We start from the raw sequence: 16,806 nt of genomic DNA on the forward strand, positions 1-16,806 counted from the left end.
GGTTTGTTTTGTGTTTGAATCTTGTATTTTAAATGTATTTATATTATGTTGTGTGAGCTTATCTCTCTGTACAGCACTTTGGTCTGAAGGTTTTAAAGTGCTATATAAATACAGTTGGATTGGATTGGATTTAAAGAGGAATGTGAAATGCAAGCCAACATTCAGAACACAGGCAAAACAGGATTTACAGGAAATGTAGAACATAACTTAAGCAGTCTAAATGAAAGAAATGGCAGGGATGAAGCGATAAAGCAGCGGACAGCGTGGGTATGGCGCATGCTGCTGCAAGATAGAAACACAAGCCTATATGTGCACATCCACTGTGAATTTAATCCGCAATGCATTTTCTTTTTGTGTGCCTCAGCTTCTCCCCGAGGAGCATCCTGGAGTCGGTGAACACGGCCTTGGATATTAAATCCCTCTCTGTTGTGACACATCCATTGTTCCGCTGCTGCTGTTTGGACAATGAAGAGCCAACACACCATTACTTTACCAGATGCTGCAGGCCTTTCCAAGATTATGAAGTAGATCTCCTCACTCCTAATCCATGACATGGCCTTCCACTGAGGTGAGAGCAGGATGTTGGCACCCCCCTGCAGACTGTACTGCCTGTTGAAGCGTGCTCAGATGCTGCTGCTCGGCCTTGGCATCGCCTACCTGATGGCGGGCAGCATCCTGCTCCTGCAGCGCTCCAGCATCAGAGTCACACAGCCCAACCTGGCCAGCCTGCCGCCTCTGCTGTCCCTCGCTGCCCCCCCCACTGCCCTCAGGCCCGCTGGCCTGGGCGTGAGGACGCGCTCCAGATGGGCCTCCGTTCAGCCCCAGTCTGGAGGGGGGGCCAAGGCCAGCAGACACTGGCCTGCGTCCCAGCGCCTGGGGGTCCAACACTTGCATCGGCGCTGGTTCCACAGTCTGCTGCCGGAGAGCCCGGAGCAGAGAGCCCCTCTGCACAGCAGACATAAAGGTACACATTCATTCATATATTCAAAAAACGATGCATATTTTGATGTTAATGTCCTTTTCATGTTTATTAAATGCTTATTTCAAGTAGGTCAAACAGTAAAAGCTGTGACGTCCATCTTAATCTTGAGATGGCGCCTCTGCTTTTGGAGGATAAACATGTTTTGACCACAGGCAAATCCTAAATCCTAAGAGTCAGTGAAAGCCAGGGAGACTTGGCAGAACTCAGGGTGGTATGCATACATATATTATAAGGTTTCTGTAATGACTTGGAATCAAACCTCCAGTGTTGCAAGACATCTGTTCCAGTGTTGCAGTATCTTCATTTTTGTTTCCAATCAATGCCATCAAAATAATTTCCTTCACAATACTGACCTTACAGATGTTTCTCTTTCAACAAACTTAACAGTTCATATCATAGAGAGAACACATTGAGTTGAGAGAACAATTGTAAGGTGATAGTCCACTGAATACTACTTTTAACAAGATGACCCACTCGCGTGCTTTAACCATCAGTTTCTTTGGTGGTCATCTAAATCTCAGGGTCGTCTGATATCTGCTGATATGTAACCTGACAGACAGGGTTTGTGTTTTGCTCCGCCTACAACATCTAATGTGATTTGCCAATCTCAACTGATCTTGTATATCTGTAGCCAAGGTTGTGTACCTCTATTAGCGTTAAACAAAAGCAGACATTGCAACATGAGTGAAAAAGCCTTAACGAGGACATATTTAGCTTATTTCATATCAGTATTTAGTGTCTCCACTGTGACATGTCTCCATGTTCAAAAAGCTCTTTACTTTTCTCACACTGCCTGTGCTGCAGCACCTCTTTTCACCCTCTGTCTGAAACCAGAGCCCAGTCTGCTCTGATTGGTTAGCTGGCCGGCTCTGTTGGGATTGGTCAACCGCTTAGAGATGTCCCGCCCCTTAGCCAATCACGTACAATGTGTTGGAGTGCTAGCAAATATATGAGTGAGTGTTACTTAGTGATGTCACTATGATACATAAGTAAACAAAGGAGTCCAATGGAGGAGTTTCAGGCTGGGGGGGGAGTGTGTGGGAGAGAAACACCATTCACAGACCATTCACATGCACAGAAACCTATATAACACACAAAGAGGAAACCCTAAAGAAGCATTATAGGGCCTCTTCAACACGACCCTGCTTTCTGAAATACAACGGGGGAAAGAGGATATGTGAGAATAAAGATATGTTCCTGATGAAGATGTGTTTACTGAGACGCTGGTTTTCCTGGTGAATAATAGATGAAGAAGCAAATAAGCAACTCTATCTTCTATTTTGTGATTTACTTGTTGAGCTCAGGTGGCCTGGAGCTCTCTCCCAACAGCATCGTTGACATTTATGAAGAGATAACCCTGATCTCAGAACAGTTAGAAGAGGGTCATTATACATTTATGTGACATTTTACTTGTTGGTGCTTCAGATAATGTTGATGAGGGGTGTTGGGGAAATCATTCCCAAGGCCCATAACTTTCACCCAGTTTATCAGTTCAAACTGTCCTGACTGAGCACACGCACCTGTAACCTTGGCTGCTGTGCTCTCAGTGTTCTGTCTCCCTGTTCCTGCCTGTTGGCGTCAGCTGATAGAGGTGTTATCATTCTATCTTATTTTGCACAATGTTGATTATTCTCTCTGAACTAGCTAAATACATGGGTCTGGGGTAGAGTTCTTCAGAATTGATTGTGGCATCTCAACCGTGTGGTCAACTCGTGGCCCGTGACATGTCTTGTGAATTCTCCGGCCGAAGCTCCAAATAAACCGTCAGTGTTTGCCATCAAAGCTCCAGCTCTCCTCGTGTCTCTCTGACTCCTGACTCCTATTGCTTCAGAGGTTTCCCCCACAAGGGGTATTGCTCACGACTCCTCTGTAAAAAAGAGAAGGAAAAACAGGCAAGCACGTGTTTCTTTTTGATAATACATTAGTATTTCTCATTAGTAATCTTGAATAAAACCTTGATATTAGTCATTTCTTGCACTCACTAAGCCCTAACCATTGTTCTTCCAGCTTCTTTAAAAGCCTCTCAAGAGCTCTTAGTCCTTCTTCTGAACACACAATACAAGGCCCCTCAGTCACCAAGAAGGCAGAGGTGGAGAAAGTACTCAGTGACTTTGTATACTGCAGTGTAGCTTGTGAATTGACTACAGGTGGAACTAAAGTCAGATCTAAGTGTTGATTAGATTTCACATCATAATCCAGATCTGTAAAGTAACTAAAGGTACTAAATACATGTAGTAGAGTAAAAGTATACGATTTACCTCTGAATTGTAGTGGAGTAGAAGTACAAGGTATAGCAAACAATTGAAATACTCAAGTAATGTACAAGTACCGCAAAAGTGTACTTAAATACAGTACCTGAGTAAATGTATGTGTTACTTTACACCACTGGCTATATACAGTAGTATACATACATTGATGGAGGCAGGAATTAGATCAGTTTCAGTTACAGCCATCTGGTAAAGGTTCCTTTTGAAAAGTATTTCCCATGAAACGGAAATAAATTACCCAGCTTCACTGTTTTATTCAAATCAATCTTTATTCAATGTAGTTTTACCGTCAGCTTTCAAACTGTATTTTGCCGTTACAACACACAGCCAGATGGAAAGGTGTGCCAATGCATTGTAATATATTCATAGATCCATGGGTTTACCAATTCCTTTTCAAACATTTTATATATACATGAGACGCGGGCCAGTCTTTGTGTCTGCTGCTGGAAACCTTGTGCCTCGCAGGGATGAGTCACAAATTCCTTGGCATGTAAAGTACATATTACATGCCCAGAGATGTGACAGGAATCAGAACGGAGAAATATTACAGGGGTTGCTCAGTAAAAGCCGCACTTTTAATTTTGTTATGCTCGTTCTTTTCTCTGCAGAGTTTTAGGTTGTCGGGAAGTGCAGGTGATTGGGTTTTAGATACAGGCGTAGTTTCCACGGGGAATTCCCCTCCACATTTCCCCTCATTTTATTGTTTCAGGTTTGATTCAGTAATAACAGAGGTCCCTCTGAATATGGCAACAGAGAGTGATAATGCTATCGGCTAAATACATGTTATCGTAGCTTATTGGTTATGGATTTAGGGCGTAGCAACCTAAGAGGTCATCTATTGTGCAAAATCCACTTTTTCATGTCAACATGTGTCCCCTCTGTGTAAAGAGACTCTGAAAGTTTCAGGAAAAAAGATTCTCTCACTTTTTGTCCTGATTCCCCCCTCCCCCCCCCCCTTATCACCTGAATCTCCTCCTAGAGCACCATTGAGTTATTTGTAACCAAATCTCTCTCAGAGGGGCGTGGGGAGGGGCTCCTTATTTTTCATCTAAAGTAACAGACAGAGAATCAGCACTTTGGAAACAGGGCTGAAACAGAGGGGATTATGGGATGCTGCAATGATCTGTTTGGTGTTTCAGCCAATCAGAGACATCCATCCATCCATCCATCTTCTCCCGCTTATCCGTGGTCGGGTCGCGGGGGTAGCAGTTCCAGCCGAGAGCCCCAAACTTTCTTTTCCCTGGCGACATCAACCAGCTCTGACTGGGGGATCCCAAGGCGCTCCCAGGCCAGCGAAGAGATATAATCCCTCCACCTGGTCCTAGGTCTACCCCTTGGTCTCTTCCCAGCTGGACGTGCCTGGAACACCTCCCTAGGGAGGCGCCCAGGTGGCATCCTAACTAGGTGCCCGAACCACCTCAACTGGCTCCTTTCGACGCGAAGGAGGAGCGGCTCAACTCCGAGTCCCTCCCTGATGACCAAACTTCTCACCTTATCCCTAAGGGAGACACCAGCCACCCTGCGGAGAAAACCCATCTCGGCCGCTTGTATCCGCAATCTCGTTATTTCGGTCATGACCCATCCTTCATGACCATAGGTGAGGGTAGGAACGAAAATGGCCCGGTAGACAGAGAGCTTTGCCTTCTGGCTCAGCTCCCTTTTCGTCACAACCAGTGACATGTCTTATAATATTAATGAAAAGCAGTATAATAGGGGACCTTTAAGAGAATACCTGTAGACACTAATTAGGGCTGAAAAATCATGCCCATGTTTTTATTTTTACAAAATCATTTAATCTCAATTTTTAATTAATTATTTTCCTCAAAACATATGGTATAATTCAGTTACATTTTAAAGATGTGGATACAACATTATCTATACAAAATAATATAGGTTAGGGTAGGGTAACAGACATTTACATGTTCAATATGTTCTCTTTATTTTGTAATACAAGTATAACAGAGATGATCCTCTCTGTCACCCAGCCTATCATGTGTTGAGCTCAATGTAAGGTTTGTTTCAGACTGTTAACCTTCTCCAGCCGCCTTTAAGGGACACACACAGTGCACATGCTACTTGTCATTAGCCTTCTCCATCTACTCGTGTGGAGAAGAGTCAGCCATCAGTCTCAGTGTTCAGGAGAGTGACACAGTGTCAGGTCTAAGTGCAGTCATTTCCATCATGTCTGGGACTTTGGGCAGCTTCCCTCCATTAACCCTCAGCGGCCGACGCCGGGAGCTTCTCCTTCACTTTGATCAAAGCAATGACCTGCCCCCGCTGGGTGGAGGCGTTGTGGGGGGGCTCACCTTGGTGATGGCTCTTGAGAAGTTTCCTGCCCCCGGCCCTTGATATGTAAAGTACATATTACATGCCCAGAGAAGTGCAGAGGGATCAGAACTAAGAAGTGGTTGCACAAAAGAAGCCACACTTTTCTATTTTGTTATAGTCGTTTTTTTTCTCTGCAGAGATTCAGTAAGTGCAGGTGATTTGGTTTTAGACACGGGCGTAATTTCCACGGGGAATTTCCCTCCACATTTCCCCTCGTTTAATTGTTTCAGCTTTGATTCAGTAATAACAGAGGTCCCTCTGAATGTTGCGACACTTAGTGATAAAGGGAAAGCTACATGAATGTTACCCTAGCTAATTGGTCATGTTGTTTTAGTTGTTGGCAATATATCTGCAGACACTACATAGGGCTGAAAAACAATCCTGCCCATGTTTTTATTTATTTAAATAATGAAATCTCAACTTTTATATACAGTTCCTAAAGATATGCTAGAATTCAGTTAAAGATTAAAGATGTGAATAGAACTTTATGTATCAAAAATCAAATGTTTTAGAGACAGACATTTAGATTTTCACCTAACATTTTGTCTTATTTTTGTTTTAAGTGATTATCCCTGACCCCTGCTTGGGTCAGCCTACCATGTGTTCAGCTCACTGTAAGGATATTTGAGATCAGCAGTGAGACAGTTAACCCTGTCCAGTCCCCTTTAATGGGCACAGACAGTGCACATGCTACTTGTCATTAGCTGGAGTCAGCTCCACAGCCATCAGTCTCAGTGTTTGAGAAAGTGACACAGTGTCAGGTCTAAGTGCAGTCATTTCCATCATGTCTGGGACTTTGGGCAGCTTCCCTCCATTAACCCTCAGCGGCAGGCTCCTGGAGCTTCTCCTTCACTTTGATCAAAGCAATGACCTGCCCCGCTGGGTGGAGGCGTTGAGGGGGGGGCTCACCTTGGTGATGCCTCCTGAGAAGCTTCCTGCCACAGACCTCTCAGTGCCTTCCAGCTGCTGTGTCCTCCAGTGTTTGTCTCCAAACAAAAAGAGCAGCTTCAGAGGACTGTGCAGACTGATTGAATCACAAATTCGATATGCTGATGCTCGGCCTGCCAGAGATTTCATGGTTCATTGCTTGTGTCCCATCGTGTCGGTGCACCTTGCTGCGTTTCCTCCAACCCTTTAAAATCCTCTTCGTCCAGTTGGCATCAGTTCATTTTTATGCTAATAGGAGACATAGAAAGCTGAATCCTCAATGACTTTGAAGCCTATAAAACATCAATGAATACAAATGCATACAAAGGTTTGGGAAATAAACCTAAAAGCAAACATTGGGAAATTGCCAAAAGAATCTTTCACCTGCCTGGGCACAACATGCACTCAATGACAAAATCCTCTGGCATGAAACCTAAAAATATCATGTTCTCCGACCCTAGGGACGAGATGTAAATTCATCTGCAACAAGAAAGAAGTGCATGCACTACCCTCCACTCAAGTGATATTTATAAAACATACTTTTATGTGTCAGCTGAGTTTATGTAGCAGTGTGAAAAGACAAGGATAACATCAAAGACTGTATGGGTGACATTTTATATGGAGCCGTAATCTTGTCAGCACATCATAGTTTATCGTCGCCTATTATGTGTTTTATTTTAGTTTCCACAGGAACGATTTTTATTCTAGTGCAAGTAAAACACTCTCCCAGAAACATCAAAATCCAAATCATTGACATTGATTGATAACAAAAAAGGCTTAGTCATGTTATAAATAAGTTGGTTATTGTGGCTCGCAATACAATCTGGTGTGTAATAAATAATAATAACTATGAGGCAATTATTCTTTTGTAATATTTTAATTTATCGTCTTAAAAGATGCACTTTGCTCAGAATAGGTACAAACCCAAGTATAGGAAAGTCACAACAAAGACACAAAAAACAAAACAAAGCTGAAAAAAAACAATATTAGAGTTGAATTGAAGCTGATTACAAAGCAGTGATGTGCAAACAGAGGGTTGGAGATGTAGAATTTGTATAATTATTATAAGGAATTCCCTCAAATGTGTACTTTCTTTTTTGCAAATGTTTAAAATAAGAAAAATGTCCACCATACATTTTATGTTAACCTACTAATGAATTCATTGAGGGATCATTTCAGAACACCATGCCTCTTGTAACATAAACACACTTCTCAAGTTGACCCTTGTCATTGTGAGAACACTACAGGGAATTTCACACTCAATGGTTTTCTCTCACATACAGGAACCTACATCGGATGCTTTCTTCACAACGCTAGCGATCGAGCCCTGGGGGGGACCATGCTTTATGACCTGCGCAAAATGACCAGTTCTCTGTGTCAGGACACCTGCTCAGAAAGGTAATGCGTTCATGTGAAGGACCACAGAAGGCCTGCTGTTTGAGTAAACGCTTCGGATCTCAGTCTCCTCCATGAATGCCTCCTGTGTGTGGAGCCAGCGAAGAGGCAGGTGGCTGGATGACAGTAAAAGATGAGGGGGGGGCGGGTTGTGGTGAAGAGCAGGCTAGGACAGAAGACTTGATCTATTGCAGAAGAAGGAAAGGGGGGAAGTATGCATGTGTTAGAGCTGAATGAGCAGTTTGTGGATACATCAGATATGTGCTTCTCTGGTGAATCTCTCCGCTTTGAAATGACCGAAAGCTGAGGAAACATGCAGAGAAAGGTGGAATGTTTGAAGCCAGCTCAAGGAATGACCCACTTGAGTTATTCCTCTTATATCGTAGCAGCTGTTGTGGAAAAAGTATTCAGATTATTTACTGAGTAAAAGCACTAATACACTGAAAAAACTGAACCGCTGACTTTAATGAAATGTTTTATGTCAACAGATTTCACACACTGTATCAGGTTAGTTGAAAGCAGTAATATTAAGTTGAAACCTAATCTTTTTTTATTTAAACTTAATATAATTGCTTTCAACTAACCTGATACAGTTAAGTAAAAGTAATTGACATAATACATTTGATTAAAGTCAACATTTCAGGTTTTCAGTGTACCACACTTTAAAAATACAACATTTCAAGTAAAAGTAGTGCATCGAGAATGGAACCTAAGTAAAAGTATTTAAGTACGATTAGGAAAATATAATTAAAGTATTAGTACCCGTGGTTGTAGTTGCTTAAGTTGGATGCTTTAATATAAAATAATTATATTTTAAAAGTTTTTCCCAAGTATTGTTTGCTAAAATCTTAATTGATAAAGTAACGAGTCAATACAAATGTAAAATAAGTGTAGTGGAGTAAAGATTACAACATTGGGATTCCAAAAAGTAGCGGAGTAGAATAATAAAGTTGTATAAAATGAAAATACCCGAGTACCTTAAATCTGTACTTCAGTACAGCACTTGAGTAAATGTACTTACTTTCCACCACAGAAGCTTTGTTTCACAGAATAGCGGAGGACAGATGGAAGCAGTCACACTGAGTCTGGACTCACGTCTCAAGCCCCCCCCCCCTCCCCAATGCCCTATTCACACAGAAGCAGTTGTGCTCGTTACCTGAGTGGGCCAATTATCTCGATGAGTAAAAGTAAAAAGTCAAGGCACGGCACTTTATGAGGACGCTTCAAAAGACGTATGTGAAAAGGTCAATTTTGATTGAGTGCTCTGGCTCTCCCGAGCGGGAGGAAGAAAAGAGAGGGTGAGTCACGGCAGCCTTGATATGTAAAGTACAGATCAGAGGTGAGCGCAGATCAGAGGTGAGCGCAGTTCAGACGGAGACGGCAGCACTGGGGACAGAAACACTGTGGATTCAATGCTGGGGAATTACAATGATACGTTTAAAATGTAAGCAACGTCATATGAGATGGCTAAGCCTGAGGGCAGAGGCTTGAGGTTGTGCATTGCCCTCAGCTATAGCAATAACTGAATCTACTGTGTGTGTGTGTGTGTGTGTGTGAGTGGTGTGGTGTGTGTGTGTGTGTGTGTGGTGTGTGTGTGTGTGGTGTGTGTGTGTGTGTGTGTGTGTGTGTGTGTGTGGTGTGTGTGTGTGTGGGTGTGTGTGTGTGGTGTGTGTGTGTGTGTGTGTGTGTTAGTGGGTACCAGTTTGCAGGTCTGGAGTACGGAGCTGAGTGCCACTGTGGGAACCGGATCAGTAGCTCGCGGGCTGCGGAGGAGGACTGTAGTCTGGTGTGTCGGGGGGAGAGGGGGTCTCCCTGTGGAGGTGTGGGCCGACTCTCCATTTACAAGGTGGAGGAGCAGCTGCCAGGTCACAGAAAGTGTGAGTCACCGTCCCTCAGAGACAGGAGCTCGCTATTTATTCTGTGTACAGCCGGCTCTGTGAGAGCTGCTGACAGGAGGGGAAACAACCAGTCTATAAACTGAAATCCTTAAATCTAATAGTGTGTACACAGAAGGCTATGTCGGTAGAAAGGATGCACTTCTCAAACACATGTATAACAATGTCTGGCCTAAAACAGTGTTGAAATAGAGATCATCTCTGGGTCATTGAACTACCCCCCCCCCCCCCTCCCCAAAAAAAACACACACACACACACTGGTTGGTCATCACAAGGGGTGCTGTCTAGTTTTTTATTCTATTATGCATTTTGTAATTATTTGACTAATTCAAAAACAAATCTTTTTTTATTGCTAACCCCATTGAAAAAAACACTTTTAAAATAGATTTAAATTAAACACGCAAAACGCAAACAAAAAACACACAAAAGTACACAGACTTCCTTTCCTCCCTTTTTTTCCTCTCTCCATATTATTCTTTCCTCACCCACAAATACACACACACACATATATATATATGTACACACAAATACTAATTATTTTCAGCTTAATGTGAATGATGAGAAATAATGTATATCAACTGATATAATTATATCTTAGTAGGAAGGTACTCAAATAAACCGGCCTATTGTCAAATGTTTCCCAAAAAGTGAAACCCAGTTTGTTGCTAGGCAGATTAACTTTCAGTGGTTAACGTTACTGTACATCTTTCCATCGCTGCTCTGACACTCTGATATGCAACTCATGTCATGCATTACTCCAGCAGCTCGGAGCTATCAGCACCAGCCTTAGTGATATAATATATTCAGTATACTTATATTATATATATTCTCTGCAGTCTTTATTGTGCATAGCAATACCCCTGGTCTGTCCTCCAAACACCCCAGGACTCTGCAGTCCTTTATTATTTATTTATGTACATATTCCCTATCATGTCTATTTAAGTCCCATTTCTTGTTTTTATATTGTCTTGTTGTTGCGTGTTGGCACCTTGAGTTCATTGTAATTTTGTTGTACCTGTACAATGACAAATTAAAGATCTATCTATCTATCAGCAGCCACTGCCCTACATCACTAAATGTGTGTTCATCCGTGGCTGAAAATAGTCAACAACAAATGGACGACTAATTCATATTTGGAAAAGCCTACACAGAGTTTTAGGAAATTACTTTTCCAAAAACATTGCAACTCTTACTGAAATATTTGTCCTCAATATGAATCAATCCTCTTAAAGCCTTATACCAGCTCTTTGTCTGATGTCGGAGTTCCTTTGCCGCAAGAACATTTGTATTACAACATGTAGAAAGATTTGAGCTGTTCCTCTGAGTGATGAGGCTCTTTGCGTGCTTGCAGGGCCACTTCATGATTTAGGCTGATTAAACAGGTGCTTGTTTGCATGACGAGTAACTTCATTCTTGATTGCTAAGATCTGTATACGAATATTGCCTATGTGGAGTCTTTAGACAGAGTTTCACATTGTTTGCATGTGGCATGTCACAGATAGCTGTGATGATTCAATCTACTGTTCATTTCCTTCAAAACAACAGATAAAGAAAAACATCTCTAGAGTTGTGTATTGGCCTTGATAATCCAAACACAACATATTAATAGCTATGTGGAAAATAAGACAACACTGATTATACATTCTCTTTTCTTCTTTAAGCTATGCACCACATAATTGATGTTGGCAAGGTCAAATTCATTATAAAGGCTTCATACCATATATACATGATCAATATTCATGATTGGAGGCTTCAGTGTCTCTGGAGATTTGCAGCTGAATCTATTACACACCAGATTCAGTTAAGTGTGCAAATGTAATTAGGGCAGGAACACTTTGGAAAGGATTATTTAAATTCAGCCCTTATATAAATCTATTCACAATAGTCAACCCTCATATTAATCAATATTTCTCCTGCTGGTCAGTGCAGTTGAATCTAAGTGTATGTTATCCTGTTAAGTGTTCCACCATCTTATAATGTTGTCTGTTCCAGTCAAAAACGTGCACCACCGCGGCTGCTTCAAGTTACCGAACAGCACCATCAGCACCTTCCCCGTCTCCTCCTTCCAGCCCAACCTGACCACTCAGTCCTGCGTGGAGACCTGCACCGACAAGGTTTGTATCAGTCCTCTAAAATAACAGCCCTGGTCAGTTTGTTGCACAGATCTTCCTGTAGTGTACCAGTGTTTCTCCTCCTGTAGTACAGCAGACTCACAGATCAGAGAGCTGCCTCAGCTCCCTGGAGATCACTGGCATACTCCCTGGGTTTGCTGAATATTAACGGTTTAATGGGCCTCTAATGAGAAGTAGATAGTCTGGATTCAGCTCGGAGATCTTTCTGGAAGCAGCTGTGTCTCCTCTGAAATGAATGTGAAAACAGGAATGGCTGATAGATGTATCCATGCATGAATAAAGAGAACAGGGTACAGCATTGGGAGCCCTGTTCATTCATATGAACGTTGCTCAGTGGTGCATGGAGCCAAAAATGGCCTGACTCTGGAGAACAAAAAGTACCGGCATCATCCGGGGATCTTTGCCCATAGAGTATGCACACTTGTGTTTTCCTTGAATGCTTCCTCCAATCAAATCTAATAAATAAAGTCAAATAAATCGAGAGGGAAAATAACACTGGATTTGGATTTAGCTCAATGTTTAACGAATTAAAAATGAGCTCTTCAAGTGTTTCAAGTGAATTGTGACGTTGATGTCCCTCAAAAATATTAAACGCTGATTTACAGACGTCACTTTCCCAATCTTAGTCAATGGGGGAAAGTATTTTTGGGCCCAAACGACATCACGGACTTACCGACACTGTAATACCACCGTTTGGCCACAAGGACATTTGTTTCAACATCTGGCACTTCCTGTGGGATTGATACTGTATCATCAGGTGGTGACTTCATTCAGATTATTACCCACAATGCGGTGTATGTGGATGTGCGTTTGTGCATAGTGTCATAGTGCATTTTCACCTTCTGTTACCGGAATAATGAGAATAAGATCATCAAAACGGATGACGAAGTGATGCAGACGTCACTGCTGAACTTAGCTGACACATAAATGCAAGTAGTTAGAGAAAAATGAATACATGTTGAGTTTTTGTGTTTTTTGTTTGCAGGAGCTCCCGTTGGCTGTGTTCAAGAAGCCCCACTGTTTCTGTACATGGACGTCCTCTCTGTTCAGTCTCAACCAGCAGTGTGTGGGGGACACTGGGCTGAACCACACCAGCAACTCCACCCACACAGCAGCCCCCGAGCTGGACCACTACCAGGTGTATCACACCCCTGTGCTCGGTGAGATATGCAGCAGGGTCTTATTTGGTAAAGGAGGATGGGAGAATGTAATCATTTCCTGCCATATCATTCATTTTTAAGGATCACGCACAGCAGCAACGTTTCACACACTATTTCCTCCTGTGAAATGTTCTCTAAGATATCTGGGCCTCTGCATTAATGTTGTGTTGTTTCCTTGGGGAAATAATTGCTCTTGAAAGCAGTGTCACATCCCAAATTTAGATCAGACCTGAAATTCAACTCTGTCCCAATTTTTCACTTTTGCAACCATGCTACAATGTGTGCAACATGACTTGTTCTGCGTCATATTTTGAGAATGAGTCATTTGTGCTTCCTGCATCCACACTTTGTGATATATTTGTTTTACCCTGGTGCAGCTCTGCTTGCTAAGCAGAGTAAAAATGACAAACCCATCTCCTTGTAGACTCCAGGTGCAAAGAGAGGATGTTTCTGCCTCAGAGATCCAGCTCCCTGGTGGCTCTGTCTAGTTTTCCTGGTGCAGGCAACACCTGGGTGCGACACCTGATCGAGCTCGTGACGGGATACTACACTGGCAGCTTCTATTTCGACGGCACGCTGTACAACAGAGGTGGGGAGCTGACTGTTCAAAGAGTGTTTGAGCGAGCGCTCGGTGAAATATGCCTCGCAGCTGACCATTATTCATTCATGTATTCATGGCACCAGGTTTCAAAGGAGAGAAGGACTACTGGAAGAGTGGCCGCAGCATAAGTGTGAAGACCCACGAGAGCGGTCAGAAAGAGATCGAGATGTTCGATTCTGCCATCCTGCTGATTCGAAACCCGTACCGCTCCCTCATGGCTGAGTTCAACCGCAAGTGTGCCGGACATTTAGGACACGCTACAGACGTACAGTTGAAAAGCAAAGGTAATACAGTCCACTGCTATATTATATGCGTACTCACAGTAAGTAGGGGATGGCAATCGTAGCTCTCTTAACTCACGCAATTCAAATGAAATTGGATATACACCGAAAAAAACTGAACCGTTGACTTTAATTAATTGTATCATTTCAACAGATTTCAAATAACTGTATTAGGTTAGTTGGAAGCAATACTATTAAGTAAACATTTTTATTTTAAAATAATACATCTAATTAAAGTCAATGTTTTTTCAGTGTACACTCATACAATATGGCATCCACTAAGTACACAATGTTATACACTTTGTTAAGTACGGCACACACTACTGTAAGTACATTCTACAATATGTGCACATTGCCATACACTACATTAAGTACAATAGGGTGTATACCATGTACACTTTACATACACTATGTTCAATGCAGCAATACACTACGCCCTACATTACATAGACAGCTGCACACAGCATGTACAATACTCTGTACACTGGGCTATCACACTTTGTTTACCCCAGTGACCTCTGGTAACCACAAACGCAACTCTTGTCCCCTACTTACAATATGCCAAACACTAAATACACAATACTATTCAGTACACTATGTTCAACATGGCATACAGTAAGTAGTAAAGTAAATGATTCCATTCAATGTGTAGAAAATGCCACACACTGACAGGAGATGTAATTGCTACCAAGCCAGGATCTATTAGTGTTTGCACATTCGTAAGTGGTCACAGATATTACAGAACTTACACCATTTGCTGTTATTGACTCTTTGAACTGTGTGACATCCCATTTCTCAGGAATCAAACAACGCTTGAGCAAACTGTTCTGTTATCTGCTGTTGGTGAACGTTTGTCCTTGAAACTTCCTGAAACCATTCTTCCAAATGACACATGGTGTATATGCTGAAGGGAATTGTGCAGAGAGGGTACTTCATACAGGCAGAGAAATGTGTTTACTCAAAATAACCTGATATAAGATATATTTATATATATATATATGTGATGGCATATTTATATATAAGATAAGATAAGAATAAGAAGTACTTTACTGATCCCAAGTTGGGAAATGTTTGTGTATATAAATATCATATACTATAGCCACAAACTAATAACTCTTAAGCTTTGCTGCACACTATCAATATCAGTGTGTCATGTTAGAGATGTCGCAGCAGACTCTGGAATCACTAGTATCTATTCTACTATCTGCAGTGGAAAACTAAAAAGAGTAAATGAACTGTTTGAGTTGATTTGAGTCAAGCGGTAGCAGGCAGTGTAAACTAGACTAAATGTCCTTAACTTCTCTCTCTTTCACCCACAGAATGGCCAGAATTTGTCTCCAGTTATGCCCCCTGGTGGGCGTCCCATGCTCTGAGCTGGCTGAGGTTTGGCCGCCGCCTGCTGGTGGTGCACTACGAGGAGCTGCAGATGGCTCTGGTCCCTCAGCTGCGTCTCATCACAGCCTTTCTAAATGTCTCCATGACCGAGGAGAGGCTGTTCTGCGCCCAGAGCAACCAGGACGGACACTTCAAACGTTCAGGGGGACAGAGACCCTCTTTTGACCCCATTCACTACTGATATGAGGCAGATGATTGACCCCTTTATTCTTACCGTTGACCAGGCGCTGAAGAGCAGAAACTTTAGCGGAGTTCCACAGGAATACCTTCCCAGATGATGATGATGTGAAAAGGTCATATACTACCTTCAAAAGACTGATCCAGGTGGGGTTGTGACTCTTCATGAGTAAGGGGAACACACACACTCTGTAAGTGGACCACCTGACTCTTTGATAAGACAGACACACTGTGAATGGCTGTAGATGGCCGGAGGTCACTGGAGGAAACATGACAAGTCCTTGTGAAACCCAATGGAATCAGTGATGAAAGCCCCAGTGCCAAGAGCGCCTCGCGAATAAGACGAGTCCTCAGAGAGGATTGGACATGATTTGTTGGCCTGCTGAGGTGGGATTATCTGACAAGTGCCCGACTGCACAAATATGAGTTGGGTAAATCCAGGATGGATTTATTTTGGTTGAAGAAGTTTTTCTGCCACTCTTTTTAATTTTCACTTGGGAACATATATTGTGTTTTAACCTACACACACACTTGGAAATCTGCTGGTTGCTACAGGTTTTGAAGACACTGATGGATAAAAGCCACAAGAGCTGCGTGGACTCTCCATGAAACAGTTCATTGATATGTTTATCATAATGAACTGCTTTAAAACTGTAAACTGCAGCTGGTTTTATGATTATTTTATTTCATTAAAAGCATTCCGTTTCAATTGATTGAAGTTTGCATTTCTTTGAATGTTTCACTTTAATGGACCAAGGTAAGACATTATGACACTCAACCCTAACCCCTGCATCTCAACAGGTTTATGTATTTAACGCTTAACTCCGAGGGACTTCCTCCGACCACTAGGTCTGCATTGTAGTTTTTTACCATTTTTATTATTTCCAATGTTAACTGAATAAATGGTGCCACCTGGAGGCTGAAGTGCGGCAATAGCGTTGACGTTATACTGAGGGCTTGACTAATCGACTTGTTTTCTTTAATTGTACTTCAAAACAATAATAAATGGCTGATCGAGTAATGACATTGAACATCTAAAAAATCTGAGAATGTAGGTAATAGAAATTATTAAGCAAATCAATAGAACCACCGCAACAAAGAGACGTGTGATGATGGGAGACACAATGTCAAGAACCATTTTGAAGCCTAGATTCCTTTATTTAAAAATAAAAAATTGAACATGAACTCAAAATGTACCATGAAGGTCATTTAACATCTATTAACCAAACACAGTGTCATCCACACAGAACATTAAAGCTTCCCAG

At 42.2% G+C, this 16,806-nt stretch overlaps 1 protein-coding gene across 1 annotated transcript; it reads left to right on the forward strand.

Annotated features, from left to right (window-relative positions):
* Positions 1–368: 368 nt before the first annotated feature.
* LOC117552982 (WSC domain-containing protein 1-like) lies at positions 369–16,254 on the forward strand. Its single transcript, XM_034226718.1, is given in 9 exon segments — positions 369–964; positions 7,788–7,902; positions 9,592–9,776; positions 11,788–11,909; positions 12,913–13,087; positions 13,512–13,676; positions 13,772–13,972; positions 15,289–15,530; positions 15,532–16,254. Coding segments are annotated over 9 exon segments (1,701 nt in total). The 5' UTR covers positions 369–579; the 3' UTR covers positions 15,643–16,254.
* Positions 16,255–16,806: the final 552 nt, after the last annotated feature.

The sequence above is a fragment of the Gymnodraco acuticeps genome, unplaced genomic scaffold, assembly GCF_902827175.1.
Source record: "Gymnodraco acuticeps unplaced genomic scaffold, fGymAcu1.1, whole genome shotgun sequence".
In the NCBI taxonomy this organism is placed as follows: domain Eukaryota; kingdom Metazoa; phylum Chordata; class Actinopteri; order Perciformes; family Bathydraconidae; genus Gymnodraco; species Gymnodraco acuticeps.